The sequence below is a fragment of the Erinaceus europaeus genome, chromosome 9 (genome assembly GCF_950295315.1).
Source record: "Erinaceus europaeus chromosome 9, mEriEur2.1, whole genome shotgun sequence".
Lineage (NCBI taxonomy): Eukaryota > Metazoa > Chordata > Mammalia > Eulipotyphla > Erinaceidae > Erinaceus > Erinaceus europaeus.
In genome coordinates, this window is record NC_080170.1 from 34,300,081 (window position 1) to 34,320,911 (window position 20,831).

A 20,831-nucleotide genomic window follows, 5' to 3' on the forward strand; every position below is an offset into this window, starting at 1 on the left:
TAGCCAGACAATCAATGAAAATCGCTCAGCAAATCTGGTTATCTGATATAATGGTTAAAGAGAAACAAACACTAAAATTCCTATCAAGAGAAGTACACATTGCAGCTACTGAGAAGGTACCTTAACAAATGTATCCCCAATGATTTTCCTTTTCTCCTCAGGGCTGGTAGTCATATTTAACGTTTTGCTGATCCTTTTTCGTGGAGTTCTGTCTTCATCTGATATGGGTAAGGTTGTTGTTCCATTATAGAAAGAATGAGCAGCATTTATCACTGGGGAGGAGAGACAGGTGTTGAAACTAACAGAAGGTTTTAAAGAAAACACAGATCAAAGAAGAGAAAGAAAACCCTAGATGGATCATTTAATTGCCCCATAATCTTCCTACCTCTTTCAGAACTACCCAATAAACCATGATTGATGGAGTGGAGATGCAGGCACTCACTCTGTTCCTCTGGGTATCAGTGGGCTTTCCTAAGCAACAACCATGACAGAACAGCTATGCTGGCTATATTTTTCACAAGCAAAGCTACAGTGACAAGGTGCCAACGAATAAGAGAGCAAGGGTTCAAACATAGTGGCCTGACGTATAGTCATGATCAAGGAGGTGGCACAGTGAATAAATCCTTGGGCTTTAAAAATTAAGATTTCTATTCAGTATAAGGCCAAACAAATGGGACTCACTATAAGATGCCAAGACAGCTGGAGGTTTCACAGGGTATCTGTAGGTCTCTAAATTGGTCAAGTATTCCAGAAAGCTATTCCAATCTCCTGCCCATCAGCAGTCTTTTAGTTGAACAAAGTAAGGGATTCATTTTTTAGATTTTTAACTTACTCTTTTTAAAGAAAATTTATTTACTGATTGATTCCTTTTTGTTACCCTTGTTGTTTTATTGTTGTAGTTATTATTGTTGTCGTCCATGTTGGATAGGACAGAGAGAAATGGAGAGAGATGGGGAAGACAGAGGGGGAGAGAAAGACAGACAACTGAGACCTGCTTCTCTACTTGTGAAGCGACTCCCCTGCAGGTGGGGAGTTGGGGGCTCAAACCAGGATCCTTATACCGATCCTTGCGCTTTGCACCACATGACCACATGACCACATGCGCTTAACCCACTGCACTAGGGCCCGACTCCCTTTTACTTACTCTTTCTGCTAGTAATGTGGAATCTCACGTTCACTTTCCTCAACAACATCTGCTGTTGATATGCCTAAGTTCAAAAACTCTCATTTAGCTTCTCTAAAGAGTAAGTCCAGAATCTTCTGAATAGGAGGGGAAGCAGCACTTTTCCCCTGCATTACAGAAGTCTATTTCAAAGATTTTCAACTGATCTATTTTAGGCTCACCCAGAGAACCACGAGCACAGGGAAACCACTACTCAATTCCTTGGCCTTTCCAAGTTTTACTTTGTGTTGGCTTCCTTCTCTCACCCTCATTCCAAGATTTTGGAGTCCTCCATCCAACTGTCAGTTAGCAGGAACGGATGTAGGTTTTGTGGGGCTGAAAGTTTTACAATCTGGAGAGCTTTTAGTAAATCACAAGTTAATACTTAGATGCCTAATGGGAATTTAATGGCAGACACAATCAACTGCAAACCACATACAGACCATTAAACCTTGACTCACTCTACCCCCAGACTCAACCATTTATCTTAGCTTAATTCTGCAATACCCAAGGCCACTCTTAATATCATCCATTAGACATCAAGTTAGAGTAGGAAGACAAAAGGAAATACTATCAAGTCATTGCAATATCTTATTTGATGCCCCCTCTTGAAACAGAAATAGTTAAAATGTAAAAGGAAAAAAGTCCACAACAACATTTTTTAGTGGTAAGCTCACTGGGATAACTGGACTTGGTTGAGGTTCCATGCTCACAAAGTTAGACTGACCAAGTGCTGACTTGTCTAGGGTCTTCAATACCTTTGACCTGAATGCCAAGCTTTTTGAGGGCCTCCTCTACAGACTGGCTTTCACGTTTCCTCATAAAGCCATTGTCAATGTGCACTGCAATGACCTGATCTTGGTTCAGAGCATGATTCAGCAGAGCTGTACAAACAGTGGAGTCCACTCCACCACTGAGTAATACCTGTATAGGACAGAAAAAGAAAACTCAGACTGAGAAGAGTACGTGAACAGAACATAAAGAACAGTTCAAGTCATAATCTAAGGACAAAGTGAAGCATAGTAACTAAAAAAGTACCCAGGGGGACACAGTTCACAAAGCTCAGGATCACCTACTCAGCAGTAAAGGGCTGTGGAGGGAGCCAGCTGAGTCCCCGCATCACTGTCATGAATAGAATGAGGCATGAGCCACTTACCAAGACTTTGGAGGTGCCCACTTGCTCTTTGATTTCTCGAATGCACTGGAGTTCTCTGTTCTGCACAGTGAAAGTCCCGCTGCACCCCGCTATATCATAGAGGAAGTTCTTCAGAATGACCTTTCCATTTTCTGTCAGGCCAACTTCAGGGTGGAACTGTGCTCCATACAATTTCTTAGATTCATTTGCTATGCCTTTATGGAAGAAATATCAGAAATTTATAAACTTTCTTCTGGACAATTTTAACCCAATCTTAGAATTCAAACCAACCTAGAATTCTATAGCCTAAAAACTTATCTTTGATATAATTTTATTTCTTTTCTTTTCTTTCCCACTGCACCTGAATCCTCAGAATCTCGGGCATTAAGATCTTTTGATAACCACTATGCTAACTCACCAGCCCTGAAAAACTATCCTTGAAAGCTTCATTGTAGAGTTTCCCAGACAAAAAATAAATAAATAAATAAATAAATAAGAATCCCTCATATATAGAACTTTATCAGAAATTATTCTTGTACTTTACATTCATGATTATTTATAAGCTGGTCAAATAAGCAAGTTAAAGTCACAAATTGCCAGGAAACTAGTCCTTCTTCCTAAAAAAATAAAGAAAACTGGCTTTAGATCATGAGCTGGCAAACATTCTCTAAAAGGTCAAGTGATGGAAATTTCATTAGCGATAAACACTGACCCTAGTAATAATGATGTAGAAAGTCCTTTTTAGAAGCCAGTTGATAGGTCTCCCAGTTGAGCATACCCTTGACCACACAGAAGGACCTGGTTTTAAGTGGCAAGCTACTACACGGGGCTGCCATGCAAAGGGGAAGCTTCTCAGGTGGGAGCGTGGTACTATGGTGTCTTTTCTACTGTCTCTACATTCATTCATTCTCTCTCTCTCTCTCTCTCTCTCTCTCTCTCTGATATCAAAGAAGGAAAATCAAAGAGGGAATCTGCAAGGAGCAGTAAAGTCACACAGGCACCAAAAGCCCCCCACTTAATTCCCAATAATTTATAAATATGTAAAAAGTCTACAACTGGATCTGACATACAAAGTCTTACTATGGTTCAGAGTAATGTCCAAAGTGCTTCATTTGCTGCTCTGAAAACATCTAAGATACACACACACATATACCTAAGGCAGACTATAAAAAGCACAATTATGGGGGTAGATAGCATAATGGTTATGCAAAGAGACCCTCATGCCCGAGGCTCCAAAGTTCCAGGTTCAATCCCCCATATCACCATAAGCCAGAGCTGAGCAGTGCTCTGGTAGAAAAAAAATAATTACCAACTAAGTAAGCTAGAATGGTGGTTCAGTTTTTCCTGAAAAGTAGCTGGTTTTATGTGTAAATTATCTGTACTAGGATAAACATTTAGAAATGGATCTCAGAGCAGACTATTAAATAATTTCTGGATAATTCCCCCAAAATTAAATCCTCTTCATAAATTAATGATTGGTGTTTATGACATTCCTAAAAATGAAAAATTGGGCCCAACAGCGGTGCACCCAGTTGAGTGCACACATTACCATGCACAAGGACCCGGGTTCAAGCTCCACTCCCCACCTGCAGGGAGGAAGACTCATGAGTGAAGCAGGTGTCTGCAGGTGCCTATCTATCTCTCTCCCCCTCTCCCATCTCAATTTCTTGTCTTATCTATCTAATAGAGAAGGGGAGGAGGGAGGGAGGGATAAGGAAACAATGGCCACCAGGAGCAGTGGATTCTTAGTGCTGCCATAGGGCAGCAGCCATAACCCTGGTGGGAATGAAAACAGACAAATGGAAGGAATTATAGAAATCAGACCTCCCACCTGCTGCACCCCATAATGATCCTGGGTCCATACTCCCAGAGGGACAAAGAAGAGGAGAGCTTTCGGGGGGTGGGGAGGGTGGATATGGAGTTCTGGTGGTGGGAATTATATGGAATTGTACCCCTCTTATCCTATGGTCTTGTCAATATTTCCATTTTGTAAATAAATAAATAAATAACCAACCAAATAAATCTCACAGGGAAAAATATGTTTAAGACTCGGGTAACTTTGAGGTATAGTGGGGCCCAGACTCACACCTGGGGCACAAACATGGCAAAGCAGACACCCTCCTGGGTGAAATACCTTACTGGTCCTATACGATTTGCTAAAATCTGCAAAAATTTATGGGAGTTGGGCAGTGGTGCAGCGGTTTAAGTGCACGTGACACAAAGCACAAGGTCCAGTGTATGGATCCTGGTTCGAGTCCCCAGCTCCCCACCTGCAGGAGAGTCACTTCACAAGCGGTGAAGCAGTTTGCAGGTGTCTGTCTTTCTCTCCCCGTCTTGCCCTCCTCTCTCCATTTCTCTCTGTCCTATCCAACAACAACAACATCAATAACCACAACAATGTGAAACAACAAGGGCAACAAAAAGGGAAAATAAATAAATATTTTTAAAAAAATTTTTTTTAATCTGCAAAAATTTGAGAATTTTCACCTGCCACAATGTTTCCAGAACGTGCCACAACCTTGAATCCATCCGCAACTTTGTCTACACTGTCTCCATGGGTCAGCAAAACAATCTCTTCCTTCTGAAGGCCCCTATACACACACAAAAAAAACACAATACACAAATACTTTAAAGACGAACTTATGTGCTTGCTTTATAAGAAAGATCTCTCTGAGATAAAGCTGACATATAATAATGCATGAGTTTAAAGTGTACAGTGGTAATTTAATACATTTTATGAAATAGCTACCACAACAAGGTTAGATAGCACATCAATCCCCAGACATGGCTGTCTTGTGTGTGTGGTAAGAACATTTTAAGAGCCAATCTTAGCAACTTTCACATATATAGTGTCAAAACTACATTCACCATGTTGTACATAAATCCCAAAACTTACTCAATTTATAGCTGGAAGCTTGTTCTTTGATTTTATAATACTACTTTGCTATATGTGTAGATCAAAATATTTTAATTTTACAGTAGTCAGAATTTAAATTTATTATACCCAGTTGAAGTAAAGTCAATAGAAGAGGAGTAAATCCCACAAGTGGAAACCCATAAAAACTGAGACAAACATATAAAGTCGGTATATAAGCTCATACAGATAATGAATAATTTCAAGAAACTACAAAGTAATTTTTGTATCTTGGGAAAAGAACCCTGACAACAACAATCTTGTAAATCAACATTTCTTCAATAAAAAATTTTTTAAAAAAGCAATCTTAAAGGAGTTAGGTAAAACTCTGTAATTTTTCATACTAACTGAAGACAGTATAGGAGCCAGGTGGTGGTGCACCTGACCTGGTTGAGTGCACAGGGTAGAATGTGCAAGGACTGGGTTTAAGCCCCTGATCCCCACCTGGCAAGGGGAGAGCTTTGAGAGTGCAGTGCTACAGGTCTGTCTCTCTGTCTCTTTCCCTCTCTCTACCACCCCCTTCCCTCTCAATTTCTGGCCGTCTCTATCCAAATTGTAGAACTATTCATTACAGTTAACTTAGTGACCCAGGAAGCGGCCCAGTGGGTAAAGCATTCTCAAGTAAGAAGTCCAAAGTTCAACCTCAAGCACTGCATGTGCCAAGAGTGATTGATGCTCTGGTCCTCTTCCTCCACAAACAATAATTTTCTCCCCACCAGGGTAATTGTTGGGGCTCTGTGCCTGCATGCCGAATCCATCATGCCTGGTGGCCTACTACCCCCACTTCCTTCTTTTTATCTAGAAGATGAGAGGAACTGACAGAGAGAAAGAACAGCACTGCTTCACTGCTTGTAAGGCTCCCCCCACCACAGGTTGTGATATGGGGGGGGGGTGCTTGAATGTGAGTCCCTACATATTCTAACAACTGTACTCAACCAGGTGTGTTGCCACCCAAGCTCTAAATAAAAACCTTATATTAAAAAAAACTTTTGAGAATCATTTTAAAAGTCAATAGAGCCTGAAAATACTAGTAAACAAATAAATCTGCAACTAAAAGTAGTTAAAGTTAAAAGAAACTACACTGGGAGTTGGGCTGTAGCGCAGTGGGGTTACGTGCAGGTGGCGCAAAGCACATGGACTGGAGTAAGGATCCCGGTTCAAGCCCCAACTCCCCACCTGCAGGGGAGTTGCTTCACAAGCCGTAACGCAGGTCTGCAGGTGTCTATCTTTCTCTCCCTCTCTCTGTCTTCCCCCTCCTCTCTCCATTTCTCTCTGTCCTATCCAACAACGACAACAATAATAAAACAACAAGGGCAACAAAAGGGAATAAATAAATAAAATAAATTTTTTTTTAAAAAAAAAAGAAACTACACTAAAAATCACATGCTCATTAGTTGATATCAGGCCACATTTTTACACTGAATGCACTTAATATGGTTTAATGTTGCTTAATGTGCATTTAAAACAAAAGTAAAACTTAGATTGAAAAGAGAAACTATTAATAGTTTACCAAGATGAATCTTAACAGAAAATGGAAAAAAATATACAAATAAACAAATGATTAAAATGTCAGGTTTTGTTGTTGCTGTTATCTTATTGGGGGAATTAGTGGTTTACAGTACAAGTGTAAAATTTCTGTTTTCCGCAAAACACTCTGACCTGCCACCTAGGTCTTCCTCCACCACTGTGCTCCAGGACCTGAACGCCCCTTCCCTGCAGTCTTTCACTGTGGCACAACACAATACTTTATTTATTCATTTATTTAATCTTTTGGAAAAATTGAATAAAAACTTAGAGGCATTTTTGTTTAACAAAAGCATTGTTCAACACTAGCTTATGATGTGGGGGAGGGGGTAATCAGGGACTGAACTGGAGACCTTGAAGCTTCATACTTGAAAACCTTTTGCATTACCACTTTGCTATCTCCATGATTATCAGTGACATTTTTCCCCACAGAAAACAAAAGATAAATGACTATAGGAAGCCAGGAAAAAGCTCACTTAAAGATTAGAATCATAATGCCTATCATCACCTAGCAATAAAATCAGTCAGTCTACTGAGTTAAAAAGATAGTCCACTGAGTACAGTTCCAGAGAAAGTGTCACAGGGGAAAATACAACACCTATTTAGTAATGAGTCCAACAAAACAGGATGCTTGCAGAGTGCCCAACAAGAACATGGTGGTACGTAAAAATGCAGGTGGGTAGCTGCAGGATCATTTAAATGCTCTCCATCTGCCATACCTGCACATTCATGTTTAGGCTCACATTCCAACAGCTGATTGAGAAAATTGCAATGGCTAGCAATCAGCATGCAGTGCCAAAGAGAAGTACAAGCAGAACAGTCCCAACCTTAAATTAGGCTACCTGCTCCCAATTTTGCTTTTGTGAGTCTGCTATACCTGAACAGCGAGCATGTGTTATCCACAGTAATACTGAAGACTCCATCTTCTCTGACACTTTTTTTGTCCACTGTACCACCAAATACCTTATTCATCATCTGTTCAAAGGGAAAACAAATTGATGTTGATATAAAAAGGAAACTACCCATCCATTTCCTTATGCTAATTTAATCATTTTCTAGTCCTTGTTATAAGAATATCTATTATATCTAAAAATAAGGTGAGCTGAATAAATACAGATAACATGATATTATTTTAACTATACACTTATTAAGCAGCATAGTAATAAAACAAATCTAGATTCAAAATTGAACCTGAGGTTAATTTCTGTTAAACACTAACACATTTTCCACTTAGTATACTTTATAATTAATTCATCTTATTTTAAAATAAATGGAGATGTCTTTAATACTTACATCTCAATTTAATTTAAAAGGATTTTAAAAGGTACACTGAGCTCACAGCAGACAACCAGAAGATCTGTGGTATTCAAACTGGTCAGGTTTTTTGGGCAGTAGTGCAGCGGGTTAAGAGCAAGTGGCACAAAGCCAAGGACCGATGTAAGGATCCCGGTTCGAGACCTGGCTCCCCACCAGCAGGGGAGTCACTTCACAGGTGGTGTAGCAGGTCTGCAAGTGTCTCTTCCTCTCCCCCTCTTTATCTTCCCCCTCCCCCTCCATTTCTCTCTGTCCTATCCAACAATGATGATGACATCAATAACAATAATAAAAAAACAATAAGGGCAACAAAAGGGAAAATGAAAAAAAAAAAAAAAACTAGACAGGTTTAAAAAAATCAAGGGCAACAAAAAGGGAAAAAAATAGTCTCCAGAAGCAGGGGATCTGTGGTGCAGGCACTGAGCCCCAGTGATAACCCTGGAGGCAAATAAAATAAAATAAAAATATTTTAAAAAAGTAAACAGGTTTAAATTCCTGCAAGCTGTTTTAATTGCTGTCCCCAAAGGAACAGTCTTGAAAGGATGTAGAAAAAGCTGTGTTGTGAAGATAGGATAAACAAGAAAGTAAAAAAAAAAAAATCTGGTCTTCCAATTAAGCTGACAGTTAAAATTTCACAGATGCCATTTATTTTAAAATGGCCTTTTCAGTCTAGCCCTCCTTTTCCAAGAGTCAGTCCTTCTCTCTGTTAGCATGTATGTCCAGACTTTCCAACATCAAGTACATGCACATAAGAGTTTCACAAACAAGAATCTGCATTACGTAGTAATCTAGGCATGTCTATTCCATAATAAATTCTTATTCCAGGAGTTGGGCGGTAGCATAGCGGGTTAAGCACACATGGTGCCAAGAGCAAGGATCAGCATTAGGATCCTGGTTTGAGCCCCCGGCTCCCCACCTGCAGGGAAGTCGCTTCACAGGCGGTGAAACAGGTCTGCAGGTGTCTATCTTTCTCTTCCCCTCCTCTCTCCATTTCTCTTTGTTCTATCCAACAACAATAATAACTACAACAATAAAACAAGGACAACAAAAGGGAATAAATAAATAAAATATTTTAAAAAAAGAAAAAAAATTTTATTCCACACTAAAGGAGACAAAAGAGGAAAGATCTAAGTATTATCCATGGATGGATCACAGACTTAGAAGTGACATTAATGAGAGAGTGAAACTGAATATAGCCTGGGAGTTAGATAATAACATTGAATTGATGTGTTTCTGATAGCTGTACTGTGACTCTGTAAGACAGAGTCCTAGTAATTACGAAGCTCAAGTTGATAGAACATCAAGTCCACAATTTACTCTCAAATGGCTAAAAATGTCAGCAAGGTAACTGGGTAAAAATGGACAGGAACTTTATTATTTCTACAACTGTGAATCTGGATGTTGACTTTTTTTTTCCTTTTTGCCTCCAGGGTTATTACTGGGGCTCAGTGCCTGCAACATGAATCCACTGCTCCTGGCAGCTATTTTTCCCCATTGTTGTTTGTTGTTGTTGTTGGATAGGACAGAGAGAAATTGAGAGAGGAGGGGAAGACAAAGAGATACCTGCAGACCTGCTTCATCACTCTCAGAGTGACCCCCCCCCCCCGCAGGTGGGGAGCTGGGGGCTCAAACCCAGATCCTTCTGCAGGTCCTTATGCTTCGTACTAAGTGCACTTAACCCGCTGCACCACCACCTGGCCCCCGGATGTGGGCTTTTTTAAAACAGATGTTTTATTATATGTAGTAATGTTTCTTTCTAAAAAAAGATTGCCACTCAGATCAACATTTTAGCCTAGCTTAGTAATTCAAGAAAGGTGGTGCCACACATCCACAATCACCTCACCCAACTAAATAACCTAAACACCCACCCCCAAAAAGAAAATATTAATGTAGTGGGAATCAGAGTAAAATTAAGTCAACTCTTGAAGCATTCACATTCATACCTGCATGCCATAGCATATTCCAAGAACAGGCTTGCCGATAGTGAATATTGCTGGATCAAACCAGGGAGCATCTTCTGCATACACGGAATTCGGCCCTCCGGAGATGATAATGGCACTGTGGATTTAGGGGAAAGAATCAGTGAAGTAAGAAAAAAAAAGTCAGCAAAGAACTTCTGATTGCTGAATGATTGTCACTAGGGCATCATGACTGCTTGATTCTACTGCTCCTGACAGACCCTTTATCCTTTCCAGATAAGATAGAATAGTAATAAACAAATAAAAAACCATAATGCATGTGATTCCAAAAGCCCCAGTCTTTGAACTTTGTGTTGGAAACATGAAGTATGGTAGGCATTTTGTTTGTTGACCTATCTCCAGCCAAAGAGAGAAGGTAACCTACTCTAGTAGTAGTGGGTCATCTTTATGAAATATACTTAATCCATCAAGAGCTCCAGCATCTCAGTGTCACATTTGGTTTAATAAAGGACAGCCACCATGGGAGTAATGCCCAGTATCTCTCATTAATCTGCTACGCAATTGGAGGTTATGAGTGCCTTAATACTATTAAAAAGAAAACAAATGAGCTTATCAAGGATAAAACTCAAATAGTACTTAAACCAATTATGAAAATTCTTTACAATAAGTCTTGAGAAGAGCTGTGTCTTCTAGTTCTGTCCTATCATTTGAAGCAAACTTACAAGTACAAGCAGTAAGCCCTAAGTCATTCCAGGTGCCAATTTTATATGCTAGGCAGATCAAGATTCTAAAAATCAGTAGGTTTAAGATGTCTCATGAGGGGCTCGGTGGTGGCGCATCTGGTTGAGTGCACGTGTCACAGAGCTCAAGGACACAGGTTCAAGGCCCCGGCCCCCACCTGCAGGAGGAAAGCTTTGCAAATGGTGAAGCAGGGCTGCAGGTGTCTGCCTCTCTCCCTCTCTACCTTCCCCTCCCCTCAAAAAAGAAAGATGTCTCATGTATTATAAAACTAATAGTTGCTCTAGAAAACTAGTGGTTAAGTAGACAACTCGACAGAAAGAATTAAATAGCAAAAGTCATCGTATTGCATAGTTCCCTGTTCTCCTTAGCAGAGAGGAAACTCCAAGCAAAGGAGGATCCATGAAATGTCATGACCAGGTGATAGGGAAAACAATTACTTTAGATACTGACTGCCAAGGATTTAGCTATCCCATTCCAAAAACTTAGTCTGGGAACTAGTTTGGCATCAGAAGAATGAAGGTGCTTAGATCTGACAGGCAGTCATTCAGATTTGTTTTTTGATTCCTCTAAATGGGTTCTAAATGGTAATCAAGACCACAGAATTGGATAGACTCAATGGTTCTCTTACTATAAAATTCTACAATTTAAAATAAATAGCTGCGGGCAGTAGATAGCACAATGGTTATGCAAAGAGACTCTCATGTCTGAGGCTTCAAAGTCCCAGGTTCAATCCCCTGCACCACCATAAACCAAAGCTGAGCAGCGCTCTGGTATAAATAAACAAACAAAAAAAAAGTGTCTTTGACCTGTATCCTAGGACTAATAACAGAATTAAACTTAGATCTGGCTTTTCTGACTTCCAATTCACTCTGCTACAGAAACAAGGATCACTGGAGACAACCTACTTGCTATGAAGTCATCAAAAGTTAAGCATATTTCTGGGAGTTGGACAGTAGCGCAGCGGGTTAAGCACACGTGGCGCAAAGTGCAAGGACCAGGGTAAGGATCCTGGTTCAAGCCCCCGGCTTCCCACCTGCTGGGGCATCACTTCACAAGCAGTGAAGCTGGTCTGTAGGTGTCTGTCTTTCTCTTCCCCTCTGTCTTCCCTCCTCTCTCCATTTCTCTCTGTCCTATCCAACAACAACAACATCAATAACAACAATAATAAAACAACAAGGGCAACAAAAGGGAATAAATAAAAAAAATTTTTTTTTAAGTTAAGCATATTTTTAATGGAGGGGGGGAATCACATTAAAAGAAAAACTGGGCTGGGGAGATAGCCTATGGCTATGTAAAGAAACTTGTATGTTTGAGGTATCAATGGACCCAGACTCAATCCCCAGCACCACCATAAATAAGCTAGAGCTGAGCAGTGTTCTGGTAAAGAAGTGGGGAGGGTGGGATGGTAAGGGAGAGGTTTAGAGAAAAGGAAAAAGAAAAGGAAACTACACACAACAAATCCTGGAAGAAACATGATACTAAGGTTAAACGAGCAATTCAGAACATCAACTACAGCTGCTGGAGACCACCAGTAAAGAAGGGGGGAAAGGGATCAGCTCCATGAGAAAACAGCATTAACAAGCAGCAGTTAAAGAAATTATATGGCCAGGTGGTGGCGCACCTAGGTGAGCACGTTACACTGCATAAGGACCCAGGTTCAAGCCCCTGGACCCACCTGCAGGGAGAAAGCTTCACGAGTAATGAAGCAGGTCTCTTTCTCATCCTTACTCTCCCTCCCTGATTTCTCTCTCTATCCAATAAATAAATTTTTTTTTAAATTACATATATATATATATATATATATATATATATATGTATATATATGTATATATATGTAATGTAGGTGCTATTTTGAGTACAAACCATGGAATCAGCCCTAAATTCATCTTCATACTTTAGAAACTAGTCTCTTGGTATAGAAAGTAAGACTTGTGGTCCGGGAGGTAGCGCAGTGGATAAAGCATGAGGCCCTAAATTCAATCCCTGGCAGCACATGTACCAGAGTGATGTCTGGTTCCTTCTCTCCCCTCTCTTTCTCATGGTTAAATATATAAATTCTTAAAAAATTATGGTCTGGGAAGTGGCGCACTGGATAAAGCATTATATTTTCAACCATGAGGTCCCAAGTTCAATCCCTGGCAGCACATGTACCAGAGTGATGTCTGGTTCTTTCTCTCTCTCTCCTTTCACATGAATAAATAAATTCTAAAAAAAAAAAAAAAAAAAGAATTAAAAAGAAAAAGACTCAAGGTGAGGTGTGGGTGGGGAGACAGCTTAATGGTTATGCAAAAAGACTCTCATGCTTGAGACTCCAAAGTCCCAGGTCCAATTTCCCACACCAGCCGAGCAATGCTCTGGTTAAAAATGAATGAATGAATGAATGAATGAATGAATGGGAAAGAAAGGAAGGAAGGAAGGAAGAAAAAAGAAAGCAAAAGACTCATTGCTGCCTGAGATCTCTTACCATTTGGTTATTCAGATCACTGCATATTATTCTGATCAATGGTTTAGGATGAATGACAGTTTTACCACATTAACTAGATCAAACTCTGACCCAGAAATCCTATAAAACATAATAAAATATTCTAACATTCAAATGATAAGTACTGGTAACTGTGCAATAAAAGTTGACTTTTTTAACTAAAACAAATTTTCTTAATAGGAAATTTCTTATAAGACCATTCCTTATCTTATTTCCATTAAAATATTCAGTCCCTAAACAGATTAATAATAAGCCATCTCATACTCAAGAATGCTGAAGTGAGGGTGATAGCACATGAGGTTAAGAGCACATGAGGTTAAGAGCACATAGTAAGAAAGCTGAAGTGAAAAGCCTACCGGAATCCTTGCTCTTTGATGGCAAATGCTGGAGTCTCCAAGGGGAAGATTTCCGACTGCACAAACAGTTCCCTCACTCTCCGGTCGATGACTTTCCCATACTGGGCACCAGCATCCAGAATGACAACAGCTCCTTCATAGTGGTGGTGACCATCTTTCAGGTCCCCCCCTGCACTCTCCAGCTGTAAATAATAACACAGAGGTCTTCTTAATTATGAAAATTAGAGTTACCGGGTGGTGGAAATTGTGTGGAGTTGTACCCCTCCTACCCTATGGTTTTGTTAATTTATCCTTTCTTAAATAAAAAATAAATAAAAAAATAAATAAAAATTAAAAAAAAAGAAAATTAGAGTTACCTTAAAAGCACTCATATATACATATATATATATATATATACTACTTATTGTTTTTATTTAAAAACTTATTACTACTTATTATCTTTATTTATTGGATAGAGACAGCCAGAAATTGAGAGGAGGAAGGGAGATAGATAGATAGATAGATAGATAGACAGACAGACAGACAGACAGACACCTGCAGCACTGCTTCACCACTCGCAAAGCTTTCCTCCTGCAGGTGGGGACCAGGGGCTTGTGCACTGTAATATGTACACTCAACCAGGTGTGCCACCACCCGGCCCCCAGATACTACTTATTATGACAATCACTTTATGTATAAGCATCTGTGCATTAAGGGTGATCATACCACCCAGCTGTAACAAAATAGTTTAATGCTATAGAAAAATCTACTGTACTTATAAAATCTTGAAAAGACAAAAGTAAAAGAAAAAAAGGAAAGTCACTAAATGACTAGAAAGTTAAAATTGAAAAAAAGAAAAGCTAAAGTCTGTATTTCACTCCCAAAAAAACTTTTCAGTGTGACTGCCTACAAAGTAGTAACATTCTCTTTATAACATTACTTCTATCACTCAAGAAGCTTAACATTTATTAACATCTAATACAAATTTCTCTAAAATCATGTCCTTTCTGTTATTTTTGAAAATTCCAGAATCCTATCTAGGAACCACACACTAGCATGCGCTGTCATGTAACTATTTCCTTTAATCTGAAACTCCACCATTTTGTGATCTTTATGGACAATAATATTGATGCTTTAAAAGTGTAGACCAAACAGAAGAACAAGTGTCTCCTGGATCCTATCTTGGGGAGATGAGGGGTCATGTCTAAATGTCAATGACTGTACTGTAAACCATTAACCCCATTTAAAAAAAAAGTGCACACCAGCTTCTCACTGAATGTCATACAGGCAGGATCTGTTTGCTACCTTGTGATTAGATTTCAAATATACACTTGGGGTCAGTAATTTTCCACTAGTGTTTTCATACCTCCCCCGAAGAAGTCACAATGTCACTTTAAACTCCATTACTGGTGACACTAATATAAAATAGTTTGCTTGGGGAGTCGGGCTGTAGCGCAGCGGGTTAAGCGCAGGTGGCGCAAAGCACAAGGACCAGCATAAGGATCCCGGTTCGAGCCCCGGCTCCCCACCTGCAGGGGAGTCACTTCACAGGCGGTGAAGCAGGTCTGCAGGTGTCTGTCTTTCTCTCCTCCTCTCTGTCTTCCCCTCCTCTCTCCATTTCTCTCTGTCCTATCCAACAACGATGACAACAACAATAATAACTACAACAATAAAACAATAAGGGCAACAAAAGGGAATAAATAAAAAAATTAAAAAAAATTAAAATATATATATATATAAAAAAAATAATAAATAAATAAATAAATAAAATAAAATAGTTTGCTTGTGTGCTTAAAGGAAGAAAGCCAAGGGGTAGAGCCATAGTGCAGAGGGTTAATTTAAGCACACATGGCGTGAAGCGGAAGGACTGGCCTAAGGGTCCTGGTTCAAGCTCCTGGCTCCCCACCTGCAGGGGGATCGCTTCACAAGTGGTGAAGCAGCTCTGCAGGTGTCTATCTTTCTCTTTCCCTTCTCTCTCAATTTCTCTCTGCCATATCCAACTACAACAATATCAGTAACAATGATAATAATAACCACAACAACAATAAAACAAGGGTAACAAAAGGGAAAAAATAGACCCGTGAGGGGGACAACATAATGGTTATGCAAACAGATTCTCATGCCTGAGGCTCCAAGGTCCCAGATTCAATCCAACAAACACCATAAGACTGAGCAGTGCTCTGGTATAAAAATAATTAATTAATTAAAAATAAATATATAAATAAACAACACCTGTAGTTATTATTGAAGATTAGGAGACTGCATTAGCCAAGATCAGCACACATCAATCATATTTTCATAACCAGAGAATTTCTCATCTACTGTAGTGTGTTTAGTCAGTGGATTTAACGTTATTTTTCAAATCACCAACTGCAGAGATTACATGCTAGTTTAAATAGTATTCTGATTATGCTCTTGTGGTGGGGGAGGTATGTTGTTTTTTTTTTAATTGCCACCAGAGCTATTGCTGGAGTTAAGTGCCTGCAAAATGAATCCACCACTCCTGGCAGCCATTTTTTCCTTTTTGTTCTTTTTTAATTTGATAGGACAGACAGAAATTGGGAGGGAGAAAAAGCAATAGCTACAGACCTGCTTCACCATGCTCATGAAGCATCCCCCCTGCAGATAGGGAGTTGAGGCTCAAACCCACTTCCTGGTTTGCACTCAACCAGATGCACCTTCACACAGCCACCTAGGTAATTACTTTTAAAGATTTATTTATTAATAAAGGGGAGGAAGAGAACCAGAGCATCAGTCAGGCACATACAGTGCCAGGAATCAAACTCAGGGCCTCGGGAGTTAGGCAGAAGCACAGAGGGTTAAGTGCACGTGGCACGAAGCACAAGGACCAGTGTATGGATCCCTGGCTCCCCACCTGTAGGGGAGTCGCTTTACAAGCAGTGAAGCAGGTCTGCAGGTGTCTGTCTTTCTCTCCTCCTCTCTGTCTTCCCCTCCTCTCTCCATTTCTCCTCTCCAACAACAACGACAATAACAATAACTACAACAATAAAACAAGGGCAACAAAAGGTAATAAATTTTTTAAAATCTTTAAAAAAAAAAGATTAAAAGAAAACAAAATTTACTGATTACATGGAGAGGGTGGGGAAGAACTGGCCATTAGCCTAGCATATGTAATACTTGGGACTCCTGCTTGGAAGTCAGGTGTTCTGTCTGCTGTGCCACCTCACATGCTACTACCGGGTTATCGGAGAAGTCATGATGGATTTTTGCACAGATAAACATAGAACTGGGTCGGGGGTAGATAGCATAATGGTTACCCAAAGAGATCCTCATGCCTGAAGCTCCAATCCCTCGTACCACCATAAGCCAGAGCTGAGCAGTGCTCTGGGGGGGGAAAAAAAAAATACCTCATGACTTTTCTGACAGCCCAGTATGTTAGGATCTTAAATAACGTTTATCAGCTCCTGTAACTAAGGAAACAATCCCTGCCTTGAATGTGTAACCAAAACAGTCAAGAAATAAAGAAAAACTAGGATTTTCCAGTTAGAAAACCTAAACACAGATTCTTTCTAGCTCTAAAATGACACAGTGAGGATAAAATAATAATAATGATAATAATAAACTCAATGCTTTTACAGTTCTTGAGTCTCATCCCCAACTGTTTTCAATTTTAAAAAGTTTGTGTATTGGGGCCAGGCAGTGGCGCACCTGGTTAAGTACACACATTACAGTGCGAAAGGATCTGGGTTCAAGCCGCTGGTCCCCACCTGCAGGGGGAAAGCTTCATGAGTGGTGAAGCAGGTGTACAGGTGTCTCTGTCTCTCTCCCACACTATCTCCCCCTCTCCTCACAATTTCTCTGTCTCTACTCAAAATAAATAAAGATTAAAAAACAAAGTTTGTGTGTTTCTTTATGAAAAAGAGAAGCAGTGCGTCAGTCTGGCACATACAATACTGGCAATCAAACTTGGGGTTTCACTCCTAAACGCCCCAGGCTTTACTACTATCTACTGCACTAGCTTCTGGGGTGCGTACCCAAATTTCTATAACGTCAAACATTTTATAAAAAGAAAATGTTTATAAATGTTATAAAACACTGATAGAAGCTGAAATTAGAAGTCAAAATCAATTCTGTCCCCACTTGAATTTATGACTGTTATGTACACAACTGCCAGAGACACAGGTACCAAGTCAACCTGAACACAGTACCTGCATCACATTCCAGAGAAAAACTGAAGTGGCAAGCTAAGGAAAACAGACGCCTACTCAGATTTCCAGGAGGCCCTCTGTAAAATGCCATTTCGGGGTTGGGGGTATGGTTATGTACAAAGATTGTCATGTACAAAGATTTTTCTGCCTGTGGCACAAAAGGTTCTAGGTTCAATCCCCAGCACTGCTATAAACCAGAACTAAGCAGGGCTCGTTTCACTTACTTTATTATGTACAGCTTCCCATAATTAAGCATCTTTGTAAAAGACCTACTTTTTTAAAATAGGAATTGAAGTTGGAACCTCAGAGACACAGGCTTATAAGTCTTTTGCATGTGCCAACAGCAATACTTAGTGTAAACCATTAATCCCCACCAATAAAAATTTCAAGAAAGAAACTCTTGCAGAACTATGCTCTCTCCCCAGCCCTAAAGATCCATTTTGAGAGAACAGAGCACTGCTTCTATAGTGTATGTGGAGTCCTAGGACAATTGAAGCCCCAAATAAACAAGGCCTGAGCTCTATTCGCCCCCGGAGCCATCTCCCTGGCTGCAGAGACGAAGTTAAATGGGCTGTGACTTCATCCATACATTTGTGGTTCAGTGTGGTACCTGGGGCTCAAACAAGGTCTGGCCGGCTCTACTACTGTGGTCTATCTCCCCCCTCCTTTAACCCCCCCCCCCAGTTATCGCTGGGGCTTGGTGCCTACACTACAAACCCACTGCTCCTGGAGGTTATTTGTTGTTTATTGTTGTTGTTATTATTGCTGTCATTGTTGGATAGGACAGAGAGAAATCGAGAGATGGGGAAGACAGAGGAGAGAGAAAGATAAACACCTGCAGATCTTCTTCACCACTTGTGAAACGACCCCCCCCCCCCCCCAAGATGGGAAGCAGGGAGCTCCAACCAGAATCCTTACTCCAGTCCTTGAGCTTTGTGCCATGTGCGCTTAACCCATTGCATTACTGCCCGTTCCCCCCCCCCACCTTTAATTTTTAACATGAGATAGAACCCGAGCATCATTCTGGCATATGCAATGCTGAGGGGAACAAACTTGGAATCTCAAGTGAACAAGTTAGTCACTGCTCCTCCCAGGCTGTCCTCGCCCTTCAATTTATGCACCACCCTTTCATCTGTGCAGTGCCAGGGCCTCACACATGCAAAGCACGGACTCTACCACTGAGCTATGTTCACTGTAAATATCTTTTTCCTTGAAATGTGTCTGGTGATCAATGACACAGTGTGGTTTACTTGTAAAGGTTTCTCAGGAGTGCATCATAGATTTGGGGCTGGAGAGACAGCATAATGGTTATGCAATATGACTTTCAGAGCTGGGCAGAGGCACAACTAACTGACAGTATAAGTTACAATATGCAAGCCCCCAGTCCCCACCTGCAGAGGAGCTTTACAAATAGTGAAGCAAGGCTTCAGGTGTCCCTCGCTCCCTCCTTCCACCCTCAATGTCTGTCTTTATCAAATAAAATGTAGACAAAAAAGTATTTTTTTTAAATAATGACTTTTATGCCTGACGCTATGAACTCCCAGGTTCAATCTCCAGCATCTCCATAAACCAGAACTGAGAAGTGCTCTGGTAATAAATACACAGCTTAAAGGGGGGGGGGGGGGTATAGATAGCATAGTGGTTATGCAAAAAGATTCTCATGCCTGAGGCTCTGAGGTCCCAGGTTCAATTCTCAACACCACCATAAAAACCAGAGTTAATCAGTGCTCTTTTAAAAATAATAATAATAATAAAATAAAACAAAATGACCATAGATTTGATGAAAGTATGCTATTTTCCTGGACTGTTCATCTTGAAAATGCTTCTGGATGGAGGGTAGATAGCATAATGGTTATGCAAAGAGAATCTCAGATGCTCCAAAGTCCCTGGTTCAATCCCCCCACACCACTATAAGACAAAGCTGAGTAGTGCCCTGGTTAAAAAAAAAACAACTTCCAATTCTGTCACTGAATTGTTCTTATTGCCTCCCAAAATGATTGATTATAAAATAGAAAATATATCAAGTATGATATAGTGTTATATCATTATAAAATACAAATAAGCGTTTCTTTTTTAATTTTTATTTACTTATTTGTTATTGGATAGAGACAGAAATTGAGAGAGAAGGGGGAGATAGAGAAGCAGAGAGACAGAGAGACACCTGCAGACCTGCTTCACCGCCTGTGAAGCGACTCCCCAGCAGGTGGGGAGCCGGAGGCTTGAACCCGGATCCTAACTGGTACTTGCGCTTTGCATCACATGTGCTTATATAGTGCTACCGCCCGACTGCCTCAAATAAGGGTTTCTAAGGAGTACATGAAATAATAATAGACTTGGGCCCAAGGAGACAGCATCATGATTATACAAAAGACTTCCATGCCTAAGGCACTGAAATCCCAGCTTCAATCCCCAGCACCACCTTTAGCCAGAGTTGAGCAGTGGTCTCTCTGGTCTTTTTCTGTATCTTTCATTAAAAATATTTCTTGGAGTCTCTTCAGGCGATGGCGCAGGTTAAGCACACATGGTGCAAAGCGCAAGAACTGGCGTAAGGATCCCAGTTCGAGCTCCCCACCTCATGGGAGTTGCTTCACAGGTGGTGAAGCAGGTCTGAGGTGTCTGTCTTTTCTCTTCCACTCTGTGTCTTCCCCTCCTCTCTCCATTTCTCTCTGTCCTATCCAACAACAACGACATTAATAACCACAACAATGTGGCAAGGGCAACAAAAGGGGAAAATAAATAAAATAAATATTAAAAAATTAGCATATCGCACCAAAGTAAAAGACTCTGGGCTGGGTGGGTGGGGAGAATACAGGTCCATGAAGGATGATAAATGACATAGAGGGGGTAGTATTGTTAAATGGGAAACTGGGGGAATGTTATGCATGTACAAACTATTGTATTTACTGTTGAATGTAAAACATTAATTCCCCAATAAAGAAATAAATTTAAAAATTTTTTAAAACTAAAAAAATATATATGTTTTTCTAAATTTTCATGTCAAATCATCTCTATTTTTTTCAAAGTCAGGTAAATCAGTTTTGAGTTCTCTCTATAGCAGTCATTTCTCCAGCTCAAAAATCGATCTTTCCAAAGAGCTGTAAGGCTCAAACTAAAGACAGGAAGAATGCTTTATAGG

General features: G+C 40.2%; 1 protein-coding gene across 1 annotated transcript in view; it reads right to left on the reverse strand.

Moving 5' to 3' along the window:
- The window catches only part of GMPS (guanine monophosphate synthase), a 44,901-nt gene that overhangs the window by 21,830 nt on the left and 2,240 nt on the right, over positions 1-20,831 (reverse strand). Inside the window, exons 2-8 of the mRNA XM_007521081.3 lie at positions 13,548-13,729; positions 9,993-10,107; positions 7,613-7,710; positions 4,785-4,888; positions 2,319-2,512; positions 1,921-2,086; positions 121-272 (exon numbers count right to left, since the gene is read on the reverse strand). Of these exons, the coding sequence (XP_007521143.1) occupies positions 121-272; positions 1,921-2,086; positions 2,319-2,512; positions 4,785-4,888; positions 7,613-7,710; positions 9,993-10,107; positions 13,548-13,729 (1,011 nt within the window). The remainder of the gene's footprint in view (positions 1-120; positions 273-1,920; positions 2,087-2,318; positions 2,513-4,784; positions 4,889-7,612; positions 7,711-9,992; positions 10,108-13,547; positions 13,730-20,831) is intronic.